General features: G+C 45.1%; 1 protein-coding gene across 1 annotated transcript in view; it reads right to left on the minus strand.

Moving 5' to 3' along the window:
* Positions 1-202: 202 nt before the first annotated feature.
* The window catches only part of smurf2 (SMAD specific E3 ubiquitin protein ligase 2), a 69,866-nt gene continuing 42,805 nt past the window's right edge, over positions 203-27,263 (minus strand). The window contains exons 5-19 of the mRNA XM_080009502.1: positions 24,740-24,805; positions 24,382-24,466; positions 23,796-23,879; positions 22,066-22,274; positions 19,428-19,512; positions 17,287-17,445; positions 16,620-16,667; positions 10,714-10,915; positions 7,312-7,415; positions 6,607-6,721; positions 6,133-6,311; positions 4,428-4,686; positions 3,260-3,461; positions 2,723-2,798; positions 203-2,243 (exon numbers count right to left, since the gene is read on the minus strand). Coding sequence (XP_079865628.1) covers positions 2,144-2,243; positions 2,723-2,798; positions 3,260-3,461; positions 4,428-4,686; positions 6,133-6,311; positions 6,607-6,721; positions 7,312-7,415; positions 10,714-10,915; positions 16,620-16,667; positions 17,287-17,445; positions 19,428-19,512; positions 22,066-22,274; positions 23,796-23,879; positions 24,382-24,466; positions 24,740-24,805 — 1,973 coding nt within the window. The 3' untranslated portion in view covers positions 203-2,143. The remainder of the gene's footprint in view (positions 2,244-2,722; positions 2,799-3,259; positions 3,462-4,427; positions 4,687-6,132; positions 6,312-6,606; positions 6,722-7,311; positions 7,416-10,713; positions 10,916-16,619; positions 16,668-17,286; positions 17,446-19,427; positions 19,513-22,065; positions 22,275-23,795; positions 23,880-24,381; positions 24,467-24,739; positions 24,806-27,263) is intronic.

Raw genomic sequence — 27,263 nt, forward strand, 5'->3', positions numbered from 1 at the left:
GACACTGTATCATTGATGCTTTTAATTTTTGGCATAAAACCTCAATAAGAAGGGGAAAAAAAATCTGATTTAAGAGTTGTACATGCTCAGTAATACTACAAATTCAAATTATTTCGAAGTTTTCCATGAGGAGGTGAGACCCACAGCACCCCCAAAATCAACAGACTTTTTTTTTTTTTTTTTTTTTACAAGGCGCCTTGCATCGTTAGACAAAGGCAAGTTTAATTCGAACTAATTACACACAAAAATAAAATACTCTTACAAAATGATAGTGTTAACATACATCAAATTGCATCAGTCAGCTATGAGATACAGTCCTGCAAAGTGGATCATGCTAAAATAAAAAAAAAAATAAAAAACTAAGGAACCGAGTGGTGCATCTCAACGTTGACTCGTTAAATAAAGAAAAAAAGTGAAATGCGTCGACGCCGACAGACTGTAGTGTAGAAAAAGTTCAGACTAAAAATAAAGAAAGTGTGTGTGTGTGTGTGTGTGCGTGCGTGCGTGGGTGCAGGACTGGGGGTGTGACGAGCGTTTACAGAGAAACCGGAGGCGTCCCGAGCGAGCGACCCGGCGGAGAGGTCACCGCCGTGCGCAGACCCCTGCAGGGTGTGCAACCTTTAGGAAAAACTCCCCCCCCCCCCCCCCCCCGTCTTCTTCTTCTGCTGCTGCTTAAGTTAAAGATAAATTACAGGTGGCGTGATTCACATACAAGACCAATATCTTATTACTGTACAAGGCATCGCCGCGGGGACACGCCTCGCCTTTCGGCGTGGATCAACAAGTCGGTGGTCGTGGAGGTCGCTCGATGGGCTTTCCTCCTCCACTTCCCAAACGCCACGAGAGGCCAGTGCTCAGTGACGTTTGCCCAATACAGAGTGTGTGTGTGTGTGTGTGTGTGTGTGTGTGTGTGTGTGGAAGTGAGGGGGGCGAGCTCCCCAATTCCGCTCCGATAGAAGGCCGACGCGCGCCGCCTCCGACACGCTACGAGACGCTCATTCGACTTTGGAATTTCTATTTCAATTGACTCTTTTCAAAGTCCTTAGAAATCGCAGGTTTTGACCGCGGGTCTGTGGACGCGTCAGCGTTTAAAGGCTTTTCGTAGAAGTTTGGAGGAGGCTGCGTCCACGTTTCTGTCGCAAGTGAAAACTCCTTTAAGCTTTAAATCCATTTCCACAAATTGTCTTGTTCAACAGTTAACGCTTTAATATTAAAAAGCTTTCTTTTTTTTTTTTCCTTTTAACCGGAATAATGGCAAAAAAGTTTGGAATATAACAGCAATAAATTATATATATTATATATAATTTTAAGGTTCTTTTTTTTTTCCCCCCCATATATATAAAAATACCACGTTTCAAGCGATTTGTTTGTTTATTCTTTTTTGTTGTGATTTTCTTTATTTATTTTTTTCCTTTTTCTGAAACAAACCTCGATGTCGGTCCGGTGAGATAAGATGAGTGGGAATGCGTTGCTGGGTGTGGTGACAGAGAGTCTTTTTTGGGGCGGCGCGTAAATGCCGGCTCGGTGCGGGATCCTTGTTTGAAAAACAAAAACATTTCCCCAACACCGCGAACCCCCGCACTGTACAGAGGCCGCTCTCCTTCCAAGTGTTCTGTCGCTCTGTCCGTGCGGCGTCGGGATCTGTGTGTGACGTGCTGAGTGAGACGGTGCATTGCTACATGAAATACTGCCTAGTGTTTAAATGGTAAAAAAAAAAAAATAATAATAATAATAATAAAGTAAAAACAAAGCAAAACAAACTTACAAAAAAAAGGGAAGAGACAGACGCGGCTTCCACAAGTTAGTAAATAGTCAGAGTTATTAGCAGCTCAAAATATCCTTTTATATGAAAATGTATTTCTTTTTTTTAAGTGTGTGTGTGTGTGTGTGTGTGTGTGTGTGTGTGTGTGTGTGTGGGGTTTATAGGTAAACCCTCCTACATAGTCAGACCACCACGTTCTGGGTCACATGATCCTGGGAGGAGGAGCGCTTGGATCAGGGGGCCGGTGGTGAGGAGACTGGTGATGTGTGTTCATGTGTGTGTTCCTGTGTGTGTGTGTGTGTGTGTGTGGCCAAAAGGCAGTGCTCCGCGCTGGTGTCCACCCCCCCATCCCCACCCCCGTTGGTTTTTCATGCGGCCGCGTCACTCCACAGCGAAGCCGCAGGTTTCCTCGATGGCGGTGAGCAGCTTGTCGTACAGTTTGTCGTAGTGCTCGTACGGCGGAATGTCGATCCGGTTGAAGCTAGGAAATCGGAACAAACGATTCAAACATTATTTCAGGAAAAAAATACGTTACATTTAATTTGTGTTACATATATTTACGTTACATATATGTTGTGATGCCGTACAACATATATGTACGGCATCACAACAATGGTTTTCTGTTGCTGTAAACACCAAATCTGGAATTAAGTTATTCAGACTCATACTCAGACCAAGAACTGGAATTCCACCAATTAAACAAACTATGAATTTGAAAAAAATAAAATAAAAACAGCTAAAAACAAACATAAATATATGGAATGTGACCAAAAATGCTCCATTTTCTAAAGCAACTCAACAGACGCTGTGGAATCCACATTAATAATTCATTACATATGCAGTAGTGGGCCATAGGCTGCAGCTTTAAGCAGACATCTTTTTTCGTATAATGAAATAAAATAAGCCAAAGCTCCTGTCCTCTCCAAAACAGAGGGAGCCCGGATGAGAAAGTGTCCCCACCAGGTGTGGGCTTTGGGCAGGTTGTTGGTGCTGGCGTCGATCTGGTGGAGGGTGAAAAGCCGAGGGCCGGCGGCGCCTGCAGGAGGGGAAGAACGCGTCAGGAAGTCAGATCCGGTGGCATCGACAGGAGGGAGGATGAACGTCACAATATATTCAGAGGGTTCACGTTTAAAAAAACCCAACTGATGTTCGTATTCTTTATCTTGAATCTTGATATTGTGACGTCAAATCCATACAAAACGGAACAAAAAAAAATTAAAAATAAAATCCCCCGTCGAGACCATGGGATGAAAAAGTTAAGGTTATATATCTTAATATCATTCATTTAGACAAAAACATCACATCACGATATGATATCTTCATTTCCAAGACTATAAACAACAATTACATTTAAGAATACTATAAACCATTACTTGGTTCAGTGTGTGGGTTTGCCGCCCCCTAGTGGTATATGAATATGAAGGGCCAGGGTGCCGCAGCAAAATGATTTTGCGTATATTAACATTTTTTTATGTCGCCAATTTCCATGGCAGTGACCTTGGAGGGCCTTGAAGCCCTGCAGCGGGACTCTGGAGGAGCCGGTGACGAACTGCAGCAGCCGCGCCCGGCGCTCCTCGTCGTACGATTCCACCGCCTTCCAGAACCACTTGACGATGTTGCTGTCGGGGGTGCAGTGCTTCAGCCGCGTGTTGGACTTCCAGTCGTTGATGTCGATTTTACCCAGGCCGCAGACGATCAGCTGGAGGAGGGGGAAGAAATGAATAAAAACAAATGAATCTATTTATCTATTACTTGTTCTGCTTGGTGTTTTCTATGATTTTTGTATTCGGTTTCTGTGCTTTCTTTTGTATATTTGTGTTGCCTGTAAAGCTTTTCATTTGGGCACGACGATCCGTCAGCTTCACCTCTTCTCTCAACACTCTCAACTTAAAATTGTGACATTTCTCAACTTCCAAAAGGTAAGTGAATTAAGTAAATATTTGCTTTCGTTTTCAATCTAATATGTGTGTGGGTGTGTGTGTGTGTGTGGTCGATGCATACCAGGCTTGGTAACTAAATATTTTCACTATATACATCTTTTGAATGGACCTCTAAGGGAATCTACGCTCAAGTTTACATTCTGCGTTTGGAAAAATAGAGCCGAGTCCTAAAAAAAACCAAAACGCTGACGCTTCTGCTTGGTGTGATCTTCCGCCTTAATTAACATGGCAGCGGATCTGAAGGGTTGCCGTGCCACTTTCGTATCGCTTCTTGTGTGGCCCAGGGGTTGGTCTTTGTGGCGAGGATATATATTTTTGTTTGTTTAAAATTAGGTTTAGTGCATATTGCCATATTTTATGGTGTATAGTCAACTGCTTTTATTGTATATTTCCACATTTTCCATATATTGCCATTTTCTTTTCTTTTTTTTTTAAAATCCATTGCTTTATAATTTTAGCCTATTTTTTCATGTAAGCTGTTGCTGACACTCTAATGAGCGAAGTTAAATCGGTTCCTTGGGCGCCCCAGTGGCTCAACTGGTCGATCATTTAGGCGCATTAAGTCCTTCCCGCAGCCGGCCCAGGTTTGAATCCGGCCAGAGGCCGTTTGCTGCATGTCCTGTCTCCCTGCCTTCCCTGTCTCTACACTGTCCCATCTAATAAAATGAAAATGCCCACAAAAAACAACTTTAAATGATAAAAACATTTTTAATCAGTGCCGTCACCTCGAGCTCCTTCTCGTCGAAGGCCTTCAGGAGGTGCTGGGGAATGACCTCGTTGAAGCCCTTCTGCAGCGCCAGGAACTGGGCCTCGATGCCGCGCAAGAAGCGCCAATTGACGTAGAGCCGAACATACTCCTTCTTGGTGTCCTGCGTGACGGGGATGCTCTTGCCGTTGGGCTTGAGCTCGTGCTGGATGATTTCCCCGTAGGCGTTGTGCTCGACGCAGAAGGTGTGATCCAGCACGCCGGTGATGTCGTTGTCCCTGGGGACACACGGGTGGAAAGAACAGAGTGGGTCCTTTAAAAACAAACGGGTAGGGCCCTATGGAGTCACAGAGGAAAAAAAGCTGTTGTTTAAAACGCCTTTGGGACAAGTCAGTCTTCGCACATCATAATTGGAATGTGACCAATTCATTATTAGAGTGAGACTGCACACTAGATGACATGACATGTTTTTGGAGCTGTAAACCGAAGTACACTGATCAGCCACAACATTAAAACCTCCGCTAGTAACCACTAATACTGTGTAGCTCCCCATCGTGCCGCCAAAACAGCTCTGACCCGTGGAGGCATGGACTCCTCAAGACCTCTGAAGGGGTCCTGTGGTATCTGGCACCAAGACGTTAGCAGCAGATCCTTTAAGTCCTGGAAGTTGTGAGGTGGGGCCCCCATGGATCAGGATTGTTGTTCCAGTACATCCCACAGATTCTTGATCGGATCGAACCTTAACCCTGACCATCCACATGACGTAGAAGAAAACGTGATTCATCAGACCAGGACACCTTCTGCCATTGCTCCATGGTCCAGTTCTGACGCTCACGTGTCCATCGTAGGTGCTTTGACCGGTCTGTAGCTACACAGCCCCATACGCAGTGTTCTGACACCTTTCTATCATAGCAGCATCAACTTTTTCACTATTTTTTTCTACAGTAGTTCTTCTGTGGGATCAGAACAGACGGGCTCGACCTCACTCACCACGCGCATCAATGAGCCTCGGGTGCCCATGACCCTGTCTCTGGTTCCCTGGTTGTCCTTCCTTGGACTTCTTTTGGTAGATACTAACCACTGCTTACTGGGAACACCCCACAAGACCCAACGTTTTGGAGATGCTCTGACCCAATTGTCTAGCCATCACAATTTGGCCCTTGTCAAAGGGGCTCAGATCCTTACGCTTGACCATTTTTCCTGCTTCCAACACATCAATTTCAACAACTGACTGTTCACTTGCTCCTAATATATCCCACCCCTTGACAGGTGCCACTGGAAAAAGACGAGCAATGTTATTTACTTCACCTGTCAGTGGTTTTAATGTTGAGGCTGATTTGTGTTTATTATATATGTATATTATATAAGTATAATAAATAATACATATAAGACTGTTCTGTATGGAAGCCAATTTACTACTAATACTAGTCATAACATTAACATTTCTTTATGAATGTGATCAGAGGATGACATCACAAATTAAAAGGAAAAAAAGTTTTCCCAATCGAGAATCGAGATATGACCTGAAATTAGTGTTTAGTGTTTAGAATAACTATAGATCCACATAAAAACAACAATTATATAAATACTTCATAATTACAATATTGAAACTATTTCTCCATCAGGGTCTGTTAAAGATCCATCTAAATCTAAGTTTTACTGAGATAAAAAATTAAAAAAAGCAACACCAATAAAACCATTGCACCCCGCCCCCATGTACGTACAGGATCCAGACCAGGCTGTTGTGCAAATCGGGGTCGACGGACTCCATGTCATCCAGGGTGATGGGTTTCCCCAGCAGCTGCTTGTAGAACGGCAGCGTGAAGCCGCCGTCGATGTAGTGGCCGTGGAACACCGCCATACCCATGATGCGGCCCACGAAGTGGAAGTACGACAAGTGCTCCTGAAGCGCCCAGACACAAGGCAGTTAGTCAGACGGTGCTTTTTAAACCCCGAGGCGACACAGAAATCCCATGTGTACGAGCGGGGACGCCACGGTTGATACAGAAATCGTAGAAATACTGCTTCTATTAGTTCACTGTCGTTGTCAAATATTTCAGGCCCATCATATGAGACATCTTTGGTGACGTCATCTTATCAACAAAACCACGGCGTCAAGCATATTGATGTAATCATAATTTGATGCCACTGAGAGAAAGCAAATGGTCCAACTGAGCTACGGCGCACGCGCGACTCACGGGATTGACAGCCGAGTCTGGGTTGATCTGCAGAGTGTAGATGTCGTCTCTGGAATACTGGAACAAGCCGTAGTAAGGATTCAGCATCTCATGGGACAGCAGGTAGAGCCACTCCCTGAGGTCACACAAGGTCAGCAGGGAACAGACGGATGGAGAGATGGGCGGGGGGGAGGGGGGGGAGCGACAGATGGAGGAGTGACGTTAACATTCACAGATCACAATATTTGTGCCATATTTAAATATGATAATTAGAATAAGGTAAATAACCAAAATAAGAAAAATAAAGAGCGATGAAGTGCAATTAAGGTGTCTATACGTCACAGTCGACTGAAAGAAGACCCAATAATCTGGCTCTATCAGAAGGTGCTTTATTTGGATCAGGTAATATGATGTTTATGGTGTAAACATGAGTATAGTTGTAATCTTCTAAATATTGTATTGGTGATTTAATGAAGGGGGCTCTTTACTCAGATAAATTGTAAGACACTGGTATTCCTGTCAAAAAAAGGACAGAAAATTTATATTTCTGCACATTATTAAATTGGATTTAGTGAACAGACGACCGGAGAGGATGTTATGCAAACTTGAGAGTTTTACAGCTTAACAGAAAAGTGTACGCTGTTACAGCGATGACCACGAGAGGGCAGAAGTGAGTCTTCAAATGTAACAGTCCGCTCAGGTCAGTTTCTTGCTGTGGATTGGTACCTGGCCACCCCTCCGTAGTCGAGCCCCTCCTCTCCTCTGAACTTCACCATCAGTCTCTTCCACAGGTCCTTCGGCCTCATCTTCATCACCTGCCGATATGACTCCTGCGATGGAAACACATTCAACATGTCCAATAGACTGTATGGTGATGGAAGACAATCAGCAGCCCCGACACACACACACACACACACACACACACACACACACACACACACACACACACACACACACACACACACACACACACACACACACACACACACACACACACACACACACACACACACACATACACACACACACACACACACATCTGGTCTATACATTTTTGTTCCTTTTGGCCAGTAATGGGGGGTAAGAGGGAGAGAGTGATGGAGCGAAAGAGAGAAAAAGAGTGAAGGCAACGATCAATTCTCCAAAGTCCGTATGAGTGATGCTGGCTCGCTGCTCGCAGCCAAAGAACATACATTCCTCTCCTCTGTCATGTGGAGCCAAGCGCCCCTCGCCTTTTCCCTTTTTTTTTTCTGCCAGAGAAACCAGAGAGGCGAGCCCCTTTATCAGTTTCCAATATCAGGGCTGAGGGGGCGACGAGAGGCGGTGAGAGGAGAACCCAAAAGTGATGAAGAAACACAACAGCCCCCAGAGTACGCATGTGCTATGTGAGCATGCAATCTCCATTTTTCCTGAGGGTAAGATTATGATATTTCATGGATAGAAAAAATTGATTCGTTGATTCCCGCGGGGAAATCCGTCCTCCGTATTTGATCCATCCTAATGGGGGGGCGCAACGATACGGAACAGGGTCCGCGTTTTGATAGTCGCAATGTTTTTCACAAAGTTTGAATAGATTTTATTATTTATTACTTTTAAGTGAAAATTACACATTATCTCATGAAATAAATTTGACTTTAAAAGAAAACGCTTGTTCGGATAAAATAATTTTAAATAACTTTACACTTCAATGCACTTTGTTATATATTTCGCCAGCTGACAAACACAGAAAGATATTTTGCCATGTATGTGCCAAGTAAAGCACTTTGTAAATGAGTCACGTTTCTGGAAAACTGTTCTATAAAAAGTCTAACTTTATTTATTTATTTATTTTTACAGACGCTAACAGAGGTAGTATTTCCACTTTGGTTGGGTGGTGCGATGCCTCCATCTGTATCAGTGAGGAGGCAACATTGGGGGGGTTCATTTAAAGTGGAGTGTGTGTGTTTGAGGGGGTGTTAGTTAAAATAAATAAAGCTATAAGGCTACAATAACAATGACTCTTCAACTGCTTCCACGAAGCAGAGCGAGCGAGCGAGCGAGACAGAGAGAGTGAGAGAGAGAGCGAGCGAGAGAGCATCTTCATCAACGGCAGCAATAGTACACCAACCAGAAGACAGCGCCGACAGATATGGAAGAATGTACTGTCACTGCAGAAGCAGGACTTTAGTCACTAAACTGACAAATTCAAAATCTCAGGTTAAAAGAATCCAACACTGAACTTCACGACACGCCCAGAAATAAATAAAATAATCCCCATTATTGTCTGCGGACAGGCCAAAAAGTACCCGAATCTGCGCTCTGCGATTAAACGGGACGTTTGGAGCGGACCGCGGGACTCGCTTCGCTCTCCGACCGTGTCGGACCAGACGTCACTGAAAATGGCAGATTCTTTCTTTCATCGCTCTCCTTTTGCAGGGATGCTGGCCGTGCCGGGCTCGGCCTGGGAGCCGATTTGGAGTTCAAGTCGGTGCTTGAGGAAGACCCGCCGCGTCAGCTCCGGGGAGGGCCTCATCCCCGCTGCACTCTGCCCGGCTGGAGAGCGCCGCGGCCGGGGGAGAAAGCGGAGGCAGCCCCGGTGCACCCGGACCCCAATACTGGTCAGACTTGTGTTTGATACGAACATGTGTCATATAATATGTGCACAATGGATCAGTGCACATGGGTTTCAGACATGGAAAGCCCACTTCAAGGTATTTGGGCAGGGGCAACAGTGCACGGCTGTAAAGGAAAGGGGTGCCCTGGATTTAATAGCACAAGGCAAAATGAGAGCATCACTGCGAAACGGAATGCCGCACAATAATCGTTTCATCTCGATTATCTTGTTTTCCATAATTGTTGGCGGCTAAAATCGTAATCGAAAATAAAATTTGATCAATCGCCCGGCCCTCGTTCCATCTTCTTATCGTCATTCATTTCGACCGAAATTTTTTTTTAAAAAATAATCACGGATCGGGACTTCTGAACCCCGATGACGCCTCACCGCTGACTGAAAGACGATAAACCGGGGACATAGATCATCTCCCGGCGCTACCGACGGTCGGGACCAGCTGAAACCACACACCCCGGCGGTGACTTAATGCTTCAGCTGGTTCTCGAGCAGCTATGGAGTTATGTCTCCATCCACCTCCTCCAGACGCCCCCCCCCCCACCCACCCACCCCTCCACCCCGCAGCTCCACCTTCCAGTTGAGATCAGCCAACAAAAATGTCTCCGTTCAGATTCACAGACGCGGCTGTTCCAGCACATTCCGCGGCGTGTTTTACGAGGGTCATGTAGCCTGATGCAGGTGTTGCTCTGATGAAGGAAAACTCCCCCACCAAGAACATACGCTCCAGAAAAACCCCTCGTTTCAAACAACGGGTCTGCTTTCGATTTTAACCAGACTACCATTGCACATGCTGCGTTGTGTATGTATGTGTGTGTGTGTGTGTGTGTGTGTGTGTGTGTGTGTGTGTGTGGGGGGGGGGGGGGGGGGGGGGGGGGGGGGGGCGGTTGTGTGAGAAACAATCTGAACAGCCAAACCGCTGCAGGCGGTGACCTTTACGGGAGTGCACGAGCAGATGGGAAAAATAACTCTTGAACTTTGGGAGAATGTTTGGAGACAATTTGGGCAACTCTATAAATAACTTGTACACAATTACCGCCGAGCAGATTGGGATGTTTGCTTTGCTCACCAGGTGAGCACAGTGGGGCTGGGCATATTCTGTAATTCTATAATTCCTCATGATATGGGGTCTGAAATATTTTTCGAGGGGGGGAAATATTTCAGACCCCATATCATGAGAAATTATTAATACTACCGCTTTTAGAAATGTGTTCATTTTCATTAGTTCTTGTGTGCGTCGTGAAGTTACACATCATACAAAACTGTGAGCGGTAAACACTGTTATCAATGATTTCCTACCAACATGAAAATTCCCAACTCTGACATTTTTTTTAACTGAGAAGTCAAAACCTCAATTCTGACGCAATTTTGGCGGCAGATACTGTTCTGAAAGTTCAGAATTTCCCCAACTTCTTTTACGCCGCTTTCCCACCTAGACCGCCAAACCAACACGTCAGCTGGCCCCCGTTGAGGATGAATGGAGCCTGTTACATGCGACTGTGGATTTTGGAAACCCCCCTCACCTCGAAGATCTCCTCGCGGGACACCTCGATGCGACAGTGGCCGGCCTGCGGCTGCTGCGCGGAGAGCTCCTGGCGCAGGATCTTCAGCTTGTGGACCAGATCCCTCTTGTACTTGGGAACGGTGAGGCACTCCGCCTCCTCGGGGAGCTGACTGGGAGACACGAGAGGCGGCTGGGACTGGTCCTTCAGCTGGTTCTGACGGCTGCAGGCGGGAGGAGAAAGACTTATTTTGATTTCCTTATTTTTCATTAAATGCAGTTTAATGCATTTGCTTCGTTTGCTTAGTAACCTGAACCTAGTTTGTTATTACTATTTGATTGATTTCCATTAATCTAAAGCTAATCGTGTATGGAGGGTGCTATACACATTTTTATTATTATTATTATTATTATTATTATTATTATTATTATAAAAAAAAGAGAGGAAGGGCATGGATTTAGAGAATGAGAGAGACAAAAAAGTAAATAAAAGAGGGGGGTGATATGGTTGACATGAGTAAAAACAGAATGAAACAGGTAGGGATAAAAATAAAGATGAAAGAAAACAAGATACGTTAAAAGCCCCATATGAATGGGATTTGTTTTTTAATCTCTAAACTCTACTGTCTGGTGAACTGGTACAGAATTTTCACAATTTCAGCCATTTCTCACTGAAATAACGACAACAGATGGATCTGGATCAATGCTGAAGGCAGCTGCACGCAGGATTAAAATCCACACAAACTGTTTGAATAAAGCTTCCTGGTTCCGTCTCAGGAGTTTGTCCGTTTCAATAAACATTACAAATGAATGACGGCTTGCTCATGAGATGGAAGCAAATGAATGTCATTGCAGGAAAAACAAGAGGGAAAGCCAAGGAACTGAAAGTGACGGATGAAGCTGTGAGTTGGTTCTTCACTGAGAGCAGAGGATGATGGGTAAACACGCTGAGGTCATCAGGGAAGCAAGTCAAGTCAAACAAGTGCACTGGCCAAAGAGAGAGAGAGAGAGAGAGACACACACACACACACACACACACACACACACACACACACACACACACACACACACACACACACACACACACACACACACACACACACACACACACACACACACACACACACACACACACACACAATAAGAGGACTGACTGCCCTGTCTTTAAAATTCTTTGTGAGATGTAGCTTTCTTGGTAATATGATAATAATAATAATAATTAAGAGTGATGTGGATACGATGACCAGTCAGGTAGACCATTCACTGGTCATTTCAAATGACTTTCGACAAAACTGTTTTCGCACACAACAATATAAAAGATGTTTCTCAGTTTTTCCACCAACCTGCAGTTTAGATTAATATGTGTATGAATATCATTGAGGTGTTTGGTGAGAAATATTAACACTTGATTTGTAATACAGCCCGGCTCTAGTTTTAGCCTAATCTGTTCCAGCATCACAGGTTGGTGCCATCTACCCCTCCGACTCCAACACACACGTCCCGTCAAAAGCCGACTTTCTGTGGGGAGAATGTCAGCAGAATGTGGCTGAGATGGGAAAGTGAGAAACCGTAAATAGTTGCCCCGTTCCCCCTGACTCATAGTGCGAGCTGGAGGCGGCGGAGGGGACAACTGTGGCCATCTTGCATCACGGGGTTGCTTTACACTCATCTTTCATTAATATCATCCACGATATGAGGTCCAATACAGTTAGGTCTGCGTGGTAGTGGGGAGTGGTTTTGCGTCAGCTGCAGGTGGGCGGACGCAGCTGCCTTCAAAGCTGCGGTGCTGCTTGCCTGGGTTCCTTTTTTAGGATTTAAAAAAGGCATGGGAGAATACGCTGAGAATATCTTCGATCAACAAGCCTGTACAGGGCCAGTGGTAAAGCATCATTTGCACGTTGGTCTTTCCTACTTCGGCTGGCGTGGCAGGTGGGCTGGACCTGAGCAGAGCCACTAACCCCGGACTCTATAGACGGCCATGACAATGCTCACAGCACTTCACAGAGTGTGTTTCTTTTCAGTGTCGGTACTCAGTGTTCACTGTAGTGGACACAACAAAAAGATGAACAAAAATACTTTGTCACCATCATTAATCAAGTCAAGCTGATTTGCAAATGATTGCGCAAATAAAGATTAAGGTTACACATTTGGATAATCCCCTGTTTCAATGACGCGTAGAAGGCAAAAGGTCTTAACTCTCCGCTGGACGGCTTAACAAAAGACCAAAATGACGGAAGACTAATTTATATAAGAGTTGATGTTTGACTTGCTTAATCTGTCCCAAGGCGGGCCACTAATTCACTCCCAATTTACTCCCACATCGACGGAATGAAGATAAAGTGAACTTATTTAGTCTGCACTAATATCACCTCCATCGCAACGTGCACTCCCTGCCGGACTGAGCCGAGCTGTTTTTCTGTGCATGGCACCTCAGCTCGGCAGCCACTTCCTGCTATCCCAGAATGCCACAGGGCCCCACAGGACTCCACAGCCCTCCTCCCTTTATTTCCTGCAGACTTCGACACGGGTGGGGGGGCACCCGAACGAAGGAGACGGGAGGCCAGGAAAAGCAGCCTCCCAACAGCACCCAAACACAGGAGACAACTCAGAGGGTGGGAGGGGAGGTGCGGAGCTGTTCTCGCTGCACTTTCACCCATAAATCAAACATTCCTGCCCCAACGCCCACCCCCCCCACCTCTCTCCGTCCTGCCCACACAGGGTCGCACGCAAACACGCCGTTCACTTCTCCCTTCCCTTTCCAGCTCCTTTCCTGCAAGGGCAGAACTCTCTGCCGAGTGCTACCTGAACAGACCTGGATAAATACTCCCCCCCCCCCCAATGGACAAAAAAGCGAACCTCGTTGTTATGTGAGGAAACCATCGAAAACCTCTGGGAAATGATGCACGGGGCACCTCATAAGGGGTCTTCAGCCCCTTCTACAGCGCACTCATTTGAGTTTGTTTCCTCCGAGCACATTTTTCCAGGTTTCTGTTTTAATAAGTCGAAAGAAAAACACAGTGACAGTAGTAGCCCCTGTTACAGTATTAACTATAGTTACGAGGGAAAAATGCACTAAATATAAGTCACTTTGGATAAGAATGCCTGCTAAATGATTCAATGCAATGTAAAGACACAGTCTGTTCAAACACCATATTATTCACTTAGCGATCCTACAGTGACAAGGGACAGTTGCAGCAAAGGGGTATTTTAGTATTAGGATAGCTCTGAAGCGTTGCAAGGAGTCTAAAACTAAGCTCTGGTCGCACTCAGGCTCTGTCTTTAGGAAATTAAAAGGCCAATAAACTATACGTTTGACGGACGTATATATCTCAAACATTTTTGCGGGATGACGGCATGCTAAGGGGTGAAAATATCTGAAAGCCCTCTCTGATAAAAGGCAGATGTCTTGATGGAAAGCCATTGTGGCTAATATCTTTTCCAGAGTTCGGTCAGGAGAGCGAGAGTCAGTCCCAAATCTTGCTTTAAGCGAGGGCCAAACAGTCTTTAGGGTTAGGGTTCATACAACAAACCGGGAGATTTGACATGGGATCACAGACAGTGATCACTGCATATATGTATGGAAGTATGTATATGTATGTGATGAATAAACCTCTTGAATCTTGAGAAAAAGGAGCGCCACAGATCGAGCACGTCTGAGGTGCACTGGAGTGCAATTAGTAAAGCTCTGAATATACCATGAGAAATAATAAGAAAAAAGGGTGATTTTTTTGGAACACAAGACAAGTGCTAGTGCTCAGGTGATGACTGACACTGAGGCCCAAACCTCCATATTAGCAAATGACAGGACCATTAGTTCATAAAGCTCAAGTCCCTGAATCCGGGACTGAACAGAGACTTGGTAAACTCCAAAACCCTCATCCAACAACCTGCAACACACTCCAAACAATCCCCAGGTTCAACGCCATCGTGTCAGAATTGAAAACGGGACATAAGTGGCCTCCAGTAAACAGAACTGTGGAAATGATAAATCACACTAATGGCTGCAGAGTGAATCAGACCTCTCAGCGTAAAGAGTCATTTAAAATCATCACAAAATCAAAATCAATCACAAAATACTCAAATCAACTCCTGACCATATCGGTGTAATTTTGCCCTCTGACATTTCCGGTCTTTGATGCATAGGGGCTTACTTTGTTCTCCGCGACTGCTCGAGTTTTGGCCCAAATTTTGCAGGTAAATTCTATAACAATTTAACGAATATGGCAAAAATGGAAAAAAAACCCAAAAACAAAGTCCCTAAAATTTGAGTCATTTCTGGAAAATGGCCGAGAGTTATGGAAAATATGGACATGATGTAAAAGGACAAGAACTAAAATTCATGTTTCTGTTGTCTCATGTAAATATTCATATTTTCCCTGTTTTGTGAGGGTTATTTCACACATCTGGACGTGATTGTAGTTGTGACCAAAAAACCTTGCATTACGAAAACCAAGTGGCATGTCAGTCAAGTTTTTAATACGACTTCAGAGGGCCACGGACAAAAAAAAAAAAAGGAGGCCGGAACGAGTACAAAGTACCAAGCAGGTTCTTTGATCTGACAGCAAAGGAGGAGGAAGGGAAAGAAAAAAAAAAGGAAAGAAACCCGATCTCCCCATCGATGCATTCAGCCTCCGTGTACACGGCGGAATGAAGTTAGGAAGAGGAGGCTCAGCAAGGCCTCCGTCCTCTGCTCCACCTTCACGCAGAACGGCCTTATGGGTAATTCTGTGGCTAGCCCAACATCCACTGTGTTTGCACAGCTGCAACACGGAGAAAAAAAAATAAAAAAAAAATAGATTTTTTTTTTTTCTAAAAACGGTCTTGGGACGCGTGCATCAGCGCACGAGCATGCACATATGCTGTGGCACAGAACAACCAAAGTGCACACACACACACACACACACACACACACACACACACACACACACACACACACACACACACACACACACACACACACACACACACACACACACACACACACACACACACACGCACGCGCACACAATGCAATTTGAGAAAAATGTGAAGAAAATTCAAGTCCCACAGTCTGAAATATACTTGTGGTCACAACCAACGTACGGAGGCTACCGACACAAATTACAGTTTACAGAGGTTCATTGAACGCAGCATCACTTCCGACACGAATTACAGTTTTCAGAGTTCCCGTGAGCGCTGTATCACTTCCTGCTTTGGAGCGCCTTGTCCAAGTCTTCTTAAGTAATGCCAGAGAACCACAAGTTAATCCATGGGTCGCCGCCGCACCCACCCCCCGTCACCCAAATTGACGTGAAAAAAAGCAACATTCGCCGAAAAGCGAGTTGTTTGCATGCCTGAACTTCGTAATCCAATCAATTTTTAAAGACCTGTCAAAGTCGTATTGAAGATATTTTAAGTCCTAAAATTCAGATTATTGGATTTTAGACTTTTTAAGGACCCGCCGAAACCCTGACACACACACACACACACACACACACACACACACACACACACACACACACACACACACACACACACACACACACACACACACACACACACACACACACACACACACACACACACACACACACACACTTCATTGATTGACTCGGGCATAAAATTTATGCTTCCTTTCCTGGACGCAAGACTTTGGTCGTCCACAGACACAGCAGCAGTCCTGCTTTCCACTCGGCCGTCTGATGTGAAGCCAAAGCCGGCTCCGTGACGGATTGTCTGCTAAAACTACTTCATGATCTAAACCTCCGCAGAGCTGTGGAATTCAAACTCCAGAGTGTGGGAGAGTACGAAAATCTCAAGAGTGTGCGTTAGAGAGTGTGTGTCCAGTACAGGTGGCCGACACACCTCGGTGCACACACAGAGAGAGAGACAGACAGACAGACAGACAGACACACAGAGTCTGAGGGTGCACGACATCTCTACACCTACCTCGTATTCTGACTTTCGATGCCTCCCCGGGAGCCGTTGGGGCTTGGGCTGTGGAAAGAACAAGTCGAGGAGAGGTAAAAGTTTAGGATTTAATTCAGTGGAAATGTTGGTGAGCTGGTCTGGTATGTGCCGGGGTCGACCTCAGCACTAAACTTAATGGTACTTTACTAAAAGTTTAATACTTGTATAAACAATTAATCAGTCCCTACAAACAATTAAGGTCATTTTCTCTCAAGACTTTTTCCGTGATTTTGTGTCCAAAATGCTTGATTTTGTCAGGGCACGACAAAAGTGCAAGCTTTTTTTTTTTATTAGTGTTCACAAATGTTTGCTTTTTGACTGGAAAATGTGGCCAATACTTTTCTCAAGCATAAATTTGCATATAATACTTAAATCAAGATTTCTATATTGTGACAACCCTTGTGCATGCTTTTAGAAACATACAACTTTTTCTCAAAGTGAATAAAGGCTTTTAAAGATAAAGAGGCAATGTCTTAAAACACTGTGTAGTTCAATGCAGTAACTGTGTGTTACTATTGGAATGGTAATATTCCCGATAATATTCCTCATAATTATTGAAAAAACAGATTCTTTTTTTTGACCGACCCCTATTTGCTTCACTAACTAGCTTCCTTTGCTCGGCTCAAAAGAAGAACGGGCCACGCACTTGAGGACGAGGTGCAGGTTGGCGGAGAGGCGCGGGTCAGTGAACTGCGTGGTGCGGTTGTTGTGGTCCACAAAGTAGACCCGGCCCGTGGCGGTGTTGCGGATCTCCCAGCCGGGTGGGAGCGGTCCCAGCTCCTCACAGTTCACATTACTTAGGTCTCTGAGAAAGGGCACGAGACAAACAGCCAAACGGCATGTATATATTAGGATACTGTACAAGACAAGGGGGAAAAATACAGAGAAGGGCAGTTATTGCATAATTTAGTTTTCCGGTGGCATCCCAAAATAAAAAATGCAAATGCTGCGACATACCACTTAGAAGGCTAAATGAATGAGAATAAGTAGATATGACCTTTAAATGTATCATAATATGAAATCTGAAGCAAAAACTGAAGTTTTTGTCCGATACCATATTTAACACGATTAGAAATGGACACGACTTCAAGGTAATGGACACGCAGGAGCCCAGTGATATAATTCCATATTGTCTAATATCGTCTATGATCGCGGCAATGATAAATTCCTCAATATGTTCCAGTCGTACGGAGAAGTAACACTTGAGAAGGAAGGTAAAGGTTGAGAGTGGGTGAATGAATGGGAGAGCTCAAGCATCAAGGAAACCTTCCACAGCACCGACTAACAGAGCAGAGAGAAGAGGCACTGGAGGGCTCAACTACATCGCCAAAATTATTTTTATTTTTGAATCAAAATATTTGATGATGCCCTACAACCCTTTTGCCTGGACTCTGAAAGCAAAGCAGGGTCCAAGTCAAAGGACGAATCCGTCAGGGGGGTTCGTGACGTGAACAACATGGAAGGATGTTACATCGAGAGCAATGAAAACACTTCAAGACATCGCCGCCACTTTCACTGATCACGGCTGGAGCGCGCCGAGGCGTCCGTGCGTGCATCTCAACGCTGATTTATATTTCACCGTTCTCACATCTATAAAGGAGGCCTGCTGGAACTTTTGAACGGAGCGCAAGCGGGGAATGCAGTTCACCAAAACAAACTCAACACAAGAAGTCAAAGATTTTTTTGAAGAGAGTTTGACTTCATCAAAGTCTCTCCTGTAGATACTTCCCCGGCTCAACCGATCTGCGCTCGGCCGACGGGTGGGACGGCGCTACATTTTTGGAAGTGCCGCCGGTCAGCCCGTCTGCAGACCCCACGCTGCTCACATGTCCCGAACACCCCCTGCGACGTCTCCCTGACACGCATCCATAGCTTAGGTATGTTTCGTGCGGAAGTAAACCCATGAGACACACATGCCTTGGCCGTCGTTCCCCAGAACCCGTGGTGTGACAGACTGAGACCCCGTGTGTCCCGCCGGCCATGTGACCCGGCGGGGTGAGGCCTTGCAAGGTTCGTGCCAAGACTCCAAACGCTCAATCCCTCTAAGGAAGCCCTGTGACGGGGGCTGTCAGCGTGCTAATCAACAGCAACTTTAACAGCAGGAAGCGGAGGGGAAGGAGGCGGAAGGAGCAGGTTGCTTCATAAAGTCAAATTCTGTCGTGGTTTGTAAACTGGCAGGGGTTTTATATTTAAGGGGATAATAAACCTAAATTAAAATATGAAAGTTAACGATGCAGCTTAAGACATTTGAACATTTGTTGACTCACGTCAAATCTAGTCAAAGCCTGTACGATTAAAACTGTAACTCACAATAAGAATATGGAGACAAGTACTGCGGTGTCCGTAGTTATATGTTTTATACTTTGTTTTATACAGCTTTTAGGACAGATATCAACGCAGTTTGTCAAAAATTAGTGCTGGTTTCAGAGGTAGGTTTAAGGTTTTAATTTTAAAATTTAAAATAAATATATGGATAAATAAATATCTTATCAAATGTTTTTGCTGAAATGAAGACCTCATGAATTAAATTTTAAGATTTTTTTAAGATTATTTACTTTTAAAGGCCCGATATTTGGATTTGAATTTCGGTCATTTTGAAAACAAGGACCCGCAGGCACCGTGAAAGTTTTCAAACAACTGTAAATGTTTCTCTCTTGTGTCCATTGAGACAAAATAAGAAAATAAAATAATAAATCAAGTGATGACGAGGCATGCCAGACAACACCAGGGAAATGGAGGATGGTTTGTACACTCGTTACCCACATGGAATTACTACTGTTCACATACCTGGGGACTCGGGGGTCGTGCCACGTGCTTACGCCTGTCTGGGTGTGGAGGAAGTACACCTGGCCCTGCTGCGTGGTTCTCTGTTCTGCGAGGCCAAATAACAAACCGAGACACAAACCTGTGGTTAGTCTTCTGAATATGTAGAAACATGAATGCTGCACCGGTGTGTGTTGAAGGCACTGGTGTGTTTTCCAACCAAAAAAAAACAACGGCTGCACTTTCACACATCCGTCCGGACACCCAGGTTAGTCACCGAAAGGATTTGGAAAAATTTGGCTATGTGATGTGACAAATTATTGTAATGGTGCGTTATGCGTCAACCCGCATGTCAGGTCCAGAAGGCGACACATTGAAAGTACGTGACCTGAAATTTGAAGGCATCTGCTGTGCATACATTTACTAAATCCAGCGTGTACATAATGTGGACGCATAAGAGATGGCACGGAAAACGAATAGAGGAACGCAGAGATCTGAGAGAGAGAGAGAGAGAGAGAGAGAAAGAGAGAAGGAGAGACCAAAAATGGCAGCGGCCGTCAGTTAGCAGTTTCCGAGCTTCAATGTTGTCTTCATTGTGGCCGTCGTCAAAATACTTACTTTAAATAATACCGAGAAGCCACAAATTTCCATAATGCCTGTTGCTCCTACCAATGGTAAAATATGGAACTCGCATGCCACTCTGAAACTTTCTTTTTTTTGTTTTTTAATTCTCAGAGTGTCACATACAAAGTCAAACATTGAGCTCCGATCAGCTTCACACCTAAACAGGAGGAGAGGATATTGGAGAGGTGAGGATATTGGAGAGGTGAGGATATTGGGGGGAGCGATTTTGGGGGGAGGGTCGTCTGACTTGGGGAGTCTGGGAACTCATTCATCAAAGCCTGACAGAGATGTTTCCACTGAGCTGCCTGCCAGAGAACTTTCCTCTGGCATCTCTTTGGAGCTGCCGCCGCGCTCTTAAACGCATGTTAGGCTTCCATAGCTCATTTCAGCCTTTCCCACACACACACACACACACACACACACACACACACACACACACACACACACACACACACACACACACACACACACACACACACACACACACACACACACACACACACACACACACACACACACAGGGTGGGCGACATAATTTATTATGATGATAATCAGATGGAATTGTACACTGCATTGATCTGTATCATTAAATCAATGTGAAAAATAAAACAACGCAGGAGCATTACACTGAAATATCTGGAAATGTAAAGTACAGTATCTGGCCAAAATGTTGTTTTTCTAACTCATTTCAGAAGGTCACATATATTCTTATATCATTCAATTTCACCTTAATTTAATGAGGATACAATTCCACTTCAAAATGATAAAACGGAATCACCGTCCAACTTAAGCGACGCACACGCACACACACACGTGCACACACACGCACACACACATGCACTCACACACACCTCTTGGCCAGAGGCATCAGTGCCGCTGACAGGGTTCGAGATGGATGGACGAAGAAGAGATGGAGTGATAGGAAGAGAGGAAAAATAGCAGCCAGAGAGTCAGCCCAGCAGAGATGGAGAGAGGCGAGGAGCCTGCTTATCTTCAGCGCTGAGGACGGAGCTCAGATATGATTTTTTGGCCCCGTCTCTGAAATCCGCCCCAAGATTTCACTGTGTCTGTAGATAAACAAAATCTCCCTGAGGCGGTTTTGGGAATAAAAGCTTCCGTGTGTGTGTGTCTGTGTGTGTGTGTGCGCGCGCGTTAGCACATTTACATGAATGAGTGTGACTGTTTGGTTGTTCAAACACAGAGAATGGACGGGTGTGTGTATGTGTGTATGGGTCTAGGGGGACGGGGTGGGGGTCTGAACGGCTGCCGCCAGCCCTTAACTGCGAGATCAGTTCAATTAGAGCCTAAATGGGGCCAGTATTTCAGTCTGCTGCAATGTCATCTGCACTGCTCCGGACTGAATGAGGACACAGTGGAGCAGCCTCCAGAGAAAGCATTGATCAGTACAAGAGCATGGAGGAATATGGGAGGAATTCTGTGTGATGATTCACACATATATACAAAATAAATACAATTACAAATGAAAAAAGATGAATAAATACTACAATGTTTTGAAATGATCGATTGTCGCATTTATTCACCTTTTTCCGTTTTTATTTATCCTCTATCTTTGCCAATTTTGACAAAGAATTCCAGCCACAGACGAAAAGCTGTGATCAAATATGAGCTTCAAATTGCCATTAGTATTTTAATTTGCCAAACCCACATTTAAAGCATTAAAGTAACAAGAGTAGATTTCCGACTCTTTAGTGCCAGCGTACTGGACCGTACACTGGCGGGAATAGTAAGGCTTCACAGGAAGCGATGCGATTTGAGCATCACAAGTATCCCACGTCGAAAACACATGGGTAAGATATCAGTGCTCATCGAACAAATGGCAACACATACTGATGCTGTTTCTGGGATTTCTAAGGGAGTTGCAGCTAAACAAACGGAGAGCGGCGCCAAGTCACACTGCTCAGCTTTCACAGGATATTCCAGAGATTGGCCAGTTGATCCTCTCTGCAGCTCTGGAGTGTGGTCAACACAGGGACGAAATTGGTATTGACTAAATGATTCAGACTGTGTGGCTCCCCACCGTATCCCTCCGGCAGGTCCGGCGGCGTGTGCAGGTGGGTTCTGCTCATGTAGTTCCGGTGCCTCTGCGAGCGCACCCGTCTCTCCTGGGCCCGCTGGTCACTGGGCGGCACCGCGGTGGTGGGTGTCGCGCCATTGGTGCTGATGGGCGTGTTCTCATCCACGATGCAGCTCAGAGGCCTGCTGGGGCTGGAGTACTCTGATGCTGGCCTAGTCAGGGCAGAGGGACGAGGAGAGGCCAGTCAGAATGTACCTGATTTGCATCATCACACCTTTTGTTAAATTTGTTAAAACGCAATAGATCAGAAGCAACGAGAGTCACAGCTAAGCAATTCTTGTGGACCATAAAATGAGGGCATAGATCACAATTGTAGCAAGCAAAATTTCTTCCTTAAAATATGGAACAGCCATCTCCTTTTTGGTGAATTTGTTAACTGCACATATTCGTTATTAAGGCAGGCAATATCGTTAAAATCAAGTGGCACAATATATTTTGACAAATACCGAAGTCTACGAAGTTCAGAAAACTTTAAGACAACATTTGACTATATCACGATAACCAATATCGGCCCTATTGATTATTCCCTAGGGCCTTTATTAACTGTGTGACTGTAACGGTACTTGCTCTTGGGGAAAGCTCTGTCGTTGATGACGGACGCACAATCTGTTTGACTTCGACTGATAAATGCACTTTGGTGAAGGTCATTTTTGAATGAAAGCTTCTGTTAAAACGACGTATACTGTTTAAGTCATTAATGGAAAGCAGATCCCAGCTGCCGACTGAAACGATGCCATTCTGAGAATTCCCCGCTCTGCTCTGCTAACTGAAAAGTCCACAGCAGGCGGCTTGTAAACAGGCAAACAAATGGTCAAACGGACACAGGCTGCTGTGGAGTGCGAGCGTTGCCCAGGGCCAGGCATATGGACAATAGAAGGACAGCTGATGAGACGGGGGGGGGGGACTGAGCAGAGATGGAGAGAAAGAAAGAGAAAGAAGCATTGAGCCTATAGTCCAACGACTGATCCTTCCCCACCTCTTTTCAACTCCCCAGGCAGTTCCACATCACTACAACAACCCCTAGTCTAGTCTGGGGGGGAGGGAAGAGAGACACGCAAAACATCCTTTTAATAGCCGTCTAGTTTGCAGGGGGGTGTGAACAATAAATGGACTGGTCTGTTGTATACTAAATGCATCAAATTAAATACTGGGGTTGGAGAAAAAATAAATGACTAGGAATATTATCCAATAAAAAAAGTTCCCCAACCAGAAATAGAGGATATCAATTTCTAAATACTCCCAATAACAGAACAAGACTAATAAAAGAATAAGGCTACAACGCCTATAATACAAGTACCGGATGTCTAGCTTGATCAATTGTTTTTAAAGATATATTTTCTTTGGCATTTTCATGCTTTATTCGATAGTGACAGTGCAGGGAAAAAGGGGAGGCAGGGGTTGACACGCAGCAAATAGTCTCATGCCTAAGGACTCAGCCCAGCGAGCCACCGATCAATTGTTTTTCAAGCCGGCTTCACACTGAATCCGAGGAACGACAAAAATGCATCGCAAGTCTCATTCATTTGTATGGAGGGTCGAAAATCGCATGCGAAGAGCGCCGAGTCTCTATGGTGCGGAGACATTTGAATCTGATCGAGGGTCCGGATTTGCCAGCGGTCTGGCCCTGTTGAATTGCGAGGCCTGGCGTGCAGTGTGGTGCAGTGTGTACTCACCTGGTGGGCCGTTCCCACTGGGTGGTGCGTGTGATGTGGTTCAGGTACTGGATGCGACCAGACGCAGTCCTCCGCTCCTCCCAGCTGGAAACCCAATTGTGCACAGTGAGCATGACGCCAGAACCGCCTGCCAAAACGCTGAGAAATCTATATCTCCTCGACCTTGTTGTTACTGTCACAGTGCTACCGGGGATAAGACTCTTCAGGCGCTTTCTGATTCAATAGTGCAATGATATCAGCCGTTTGTTTTTGTCAAAGTTTCTTAAGGCAACTCTAAATAATATAAAAAAATCTGAAAGTGTGAGCCATCATCAGGAAAATGGCCAGGGGTAATCTGAAATTTAAAATGTGTGTTCTGATTATTCAAAGGGCTAAAAGGCCAATTTGACACCATTATGGTCCTTTGGGTTCCTGTTGCACTTTGTTTAAAATACAGATCCAGAGAGAATCTGAATCAGCGTCATGTACAATGTTCTCTATTCTGAGTGGCTTTGGCCGCGACGTCATTTGAATAATTTTACAGGCAAATACAGAAAATATCCCAATATTTGGAAATATTTTTGAGATTTCCTCCAAACACACTCACCCATCTGGCAAATCGTTGTCAAACAGCCGGCTGCAGTCCACCACGGGGCCTCCGGTACCGATCCTGTCCCGGGACTGGAGGCTGACTGGAGAAAAACACCAATCGTGTGACGAGAGTTAGTGGCAATTTCAAACAATTGACAGAAATCACAATATCTTCTCATGTTATGACTTCAAACTGCCATGTTGGAGAACCCAACCATTTATTGAACTATAGGTAAATTTAAAACAAAATCAGACAAGTTGTTTTTTTCCCCTTCAAATAAAAACTTCCCTTCATATATCAGACCTACCATTTTGAGAAAGTTTAGCATATGTCTTATTATTCTTTGACAACCACAGCATCACTCTGTACTCACCCACGATCTGCCCTCGCACTGTGTCGCTGTCGTTGGGACTCAGTTTGTTCAGGTCCAGCCTCTGGTCTGTTGAGAGAAGAGAGAGAGAGAATAAATACAAGGGGAAAACGGGTGAAAACTTGAGCAACGGAAACTACTCATGGTCGGTAAATGGGTCGTCCCCCATGGGCAGGGGAAAACTTTGGCTGTACAGCAGGTTTATGCCCACCCTGGGGCTTTCCACTGGTATCGCATACGAAGTGAAGCTTATGTATTAATGCATGTACATTGGTACTTGGACGGGCAGCATTGTGCTCGGCAGCAGAGAGAAGAGGATCACTCTCCATCAGAGACACATGTGAGCACCACATGTTGGGCCATGTTTCCACTCCTTCTCTCTCCCTCTCTCTCCCTCTCTCCCTCTTCCCCTGTCTCTCCCTCCCTCCCTCCCACAGGCCACAGTTCAACCGAAGAGGTCAAACATTTGACAAATTTTAGTACAAAGCCAGCACTATTCCACTCAGTCTGAACATGGAAATGAACTTCTGCCAAAGTCTGGAAACTCTTTGTTCGAAACCAAGTCTGGGGAGCTTGCTTGTGCGTGTGTACGTGTGAGTGTGTGTGTGTGTGTGTGTGTGTGTGTGTGTGCGCGCGCGCGCAAGTAAGGGAAAACAGCAGGAGAGAAAAAAAAGAAAAGAAAAAAAAAAGAAAACGAACAAAAAATGTCAAGAATACCGAGATGCCTGCAGACATGAGAAATGCCACTATCAGTTGTCTGTTGTCTGGGTGTCATGCAGATCAAGCCAGGATGTCTGTCTAGACTAAACAGCGACCAAAACAGGCAACGGTCAGACAGTTACAAGGTTGGCCGGGGGTAAGCGTCCGCAGAGAAAAACAGAACGAATGCACACACGCACACACGCACACGCACACACACACACACACACACACACACACACACACACACAAGGACACAGAAGACAAAGGCTTCTAGACTTCTAGACTGGCGTTCGGGGAATTAGCAGGGACCTCCCAATTCAATGTTACGATATCTGGCTGCCGTTTACACATGTGTTGCTGTTCTTTTTAATCCTTATTTTATTATTCTCATTTTCCAATATGACATTTCCTCACCATTTTGAAATATTTCTTCAAGTACAGGTTTGCCATTTTCAACCCTGCCCTTATTAAAATATTGTTTCCCATCATCTATAACGGCTATAGAACAACATATACCATAGAAACAAAAAAATGTAAAATCTCTTTTACCAAATGGTAGACTGACTGTAGCCACACATAACAAGGTCATTAAAAACACCAGGAATAAAAAATGGCAAATGGACCTGTAAGTTGAAACAGGTTAGCTTGGTTCCGCTTCCAAAAACTCTGGACATAATCTGCAGCGACTGTCGATTTGGCAGTCATGGTAGTGCTGATAAAACAGTAATGTCCCAATACTTATTATGATATTCAGACACACACTGTACCCTCTCAAAGGCCCGTGGAAGAGACTCAACTGCAACAGCTGCCCCCCAAAAAAGCCAAAGAATGACAAACACAAAGTGGCTAAAGAGACCACAACAGAGGAACACAACTGATCTGTGCTTACACTTAAATAGCAGCACAATTATGCATGTCTGCCTGAAATGACCGGTTGTCTAGATTGGCAGACGCTGATAGACAAGAAGTTAGTCACTGTGGCGTTTCTCTGTTAGCCAGTGTGTTTGCGAGCTGCCAGGCAGTGGAGGAGACGGGTGGGGGAGCGGGTGGCGGCGGTGCTGGTGGCGAGGTGGAGGCCGGGGGAGAGGAAATGCAGAGTCAAACCACTCGCAGCTGTGGCAAAGGCTCGGGTTTCCTCTATCGCTCCAGGAAAACAACAGTGTCAGAGGCCTCTAGGAAGCGAGGGATTTTTCCCCGGGATCCTTCCTCCTTTTTCGATCTACAACGCCGCAGGCCGGGGAGAGCCGGGCACCGCGGAGACACTGCAGGTCCCTTGGTCACCTTGAACTTCAAATTTGCTTTCTTTCTGTGAAATGACTACTTAAGCTTGGGTCTCATTTATCCCCTCAGCTCCTGACAGAAAGCATTTTTATTGTAATTCCAGGATGATGCTGATTGGCCGTTCCTGTTCTGGCAGCGGAGAGCTGACCCGTGACCCCTCTCACACTCCTCCCTGGTCTCCATGAGGGGACAGACAATTAGCGAGATGTGCTGGGATATTTAGCTCCTGGATCTTTAACTCTGGGCAGGTATGAGAAGGTCCTGGTGGATTGAGGCTAGGAACGTCATGGTATGAGGTGCTTGATGGCAGTGTAATTCTTTGACCATTATGATCAACAACAAAAAAGGCACACGAGCGTTTTATAATTCATGATCAAATGCATTTTCTTTGGTCCTGCAAATAAAACACATCAGCTTTTTTTTTTATACTGAAAACCAAGGCTGGGTATTGGGCAGGATCGTACCTCTCAATTTGATTTTGATACTAAGGGACACGATTGGACTCAATAGTGATTCAGCCCGATATTTTTAATAACATCGACAA

The sequence above is a fragment of the Zeus faber genome, assembly GCF_960531495.2.
Source record: "Zeus faber genome assembly, chromosome: 11".
Taxonomy (NCBI): domain Eukaryota; kingdom Metazoa; phylum Chordata; class Actinopteri; order Zeiformes; family Zeidae; genus Zeus; species Zeus faber.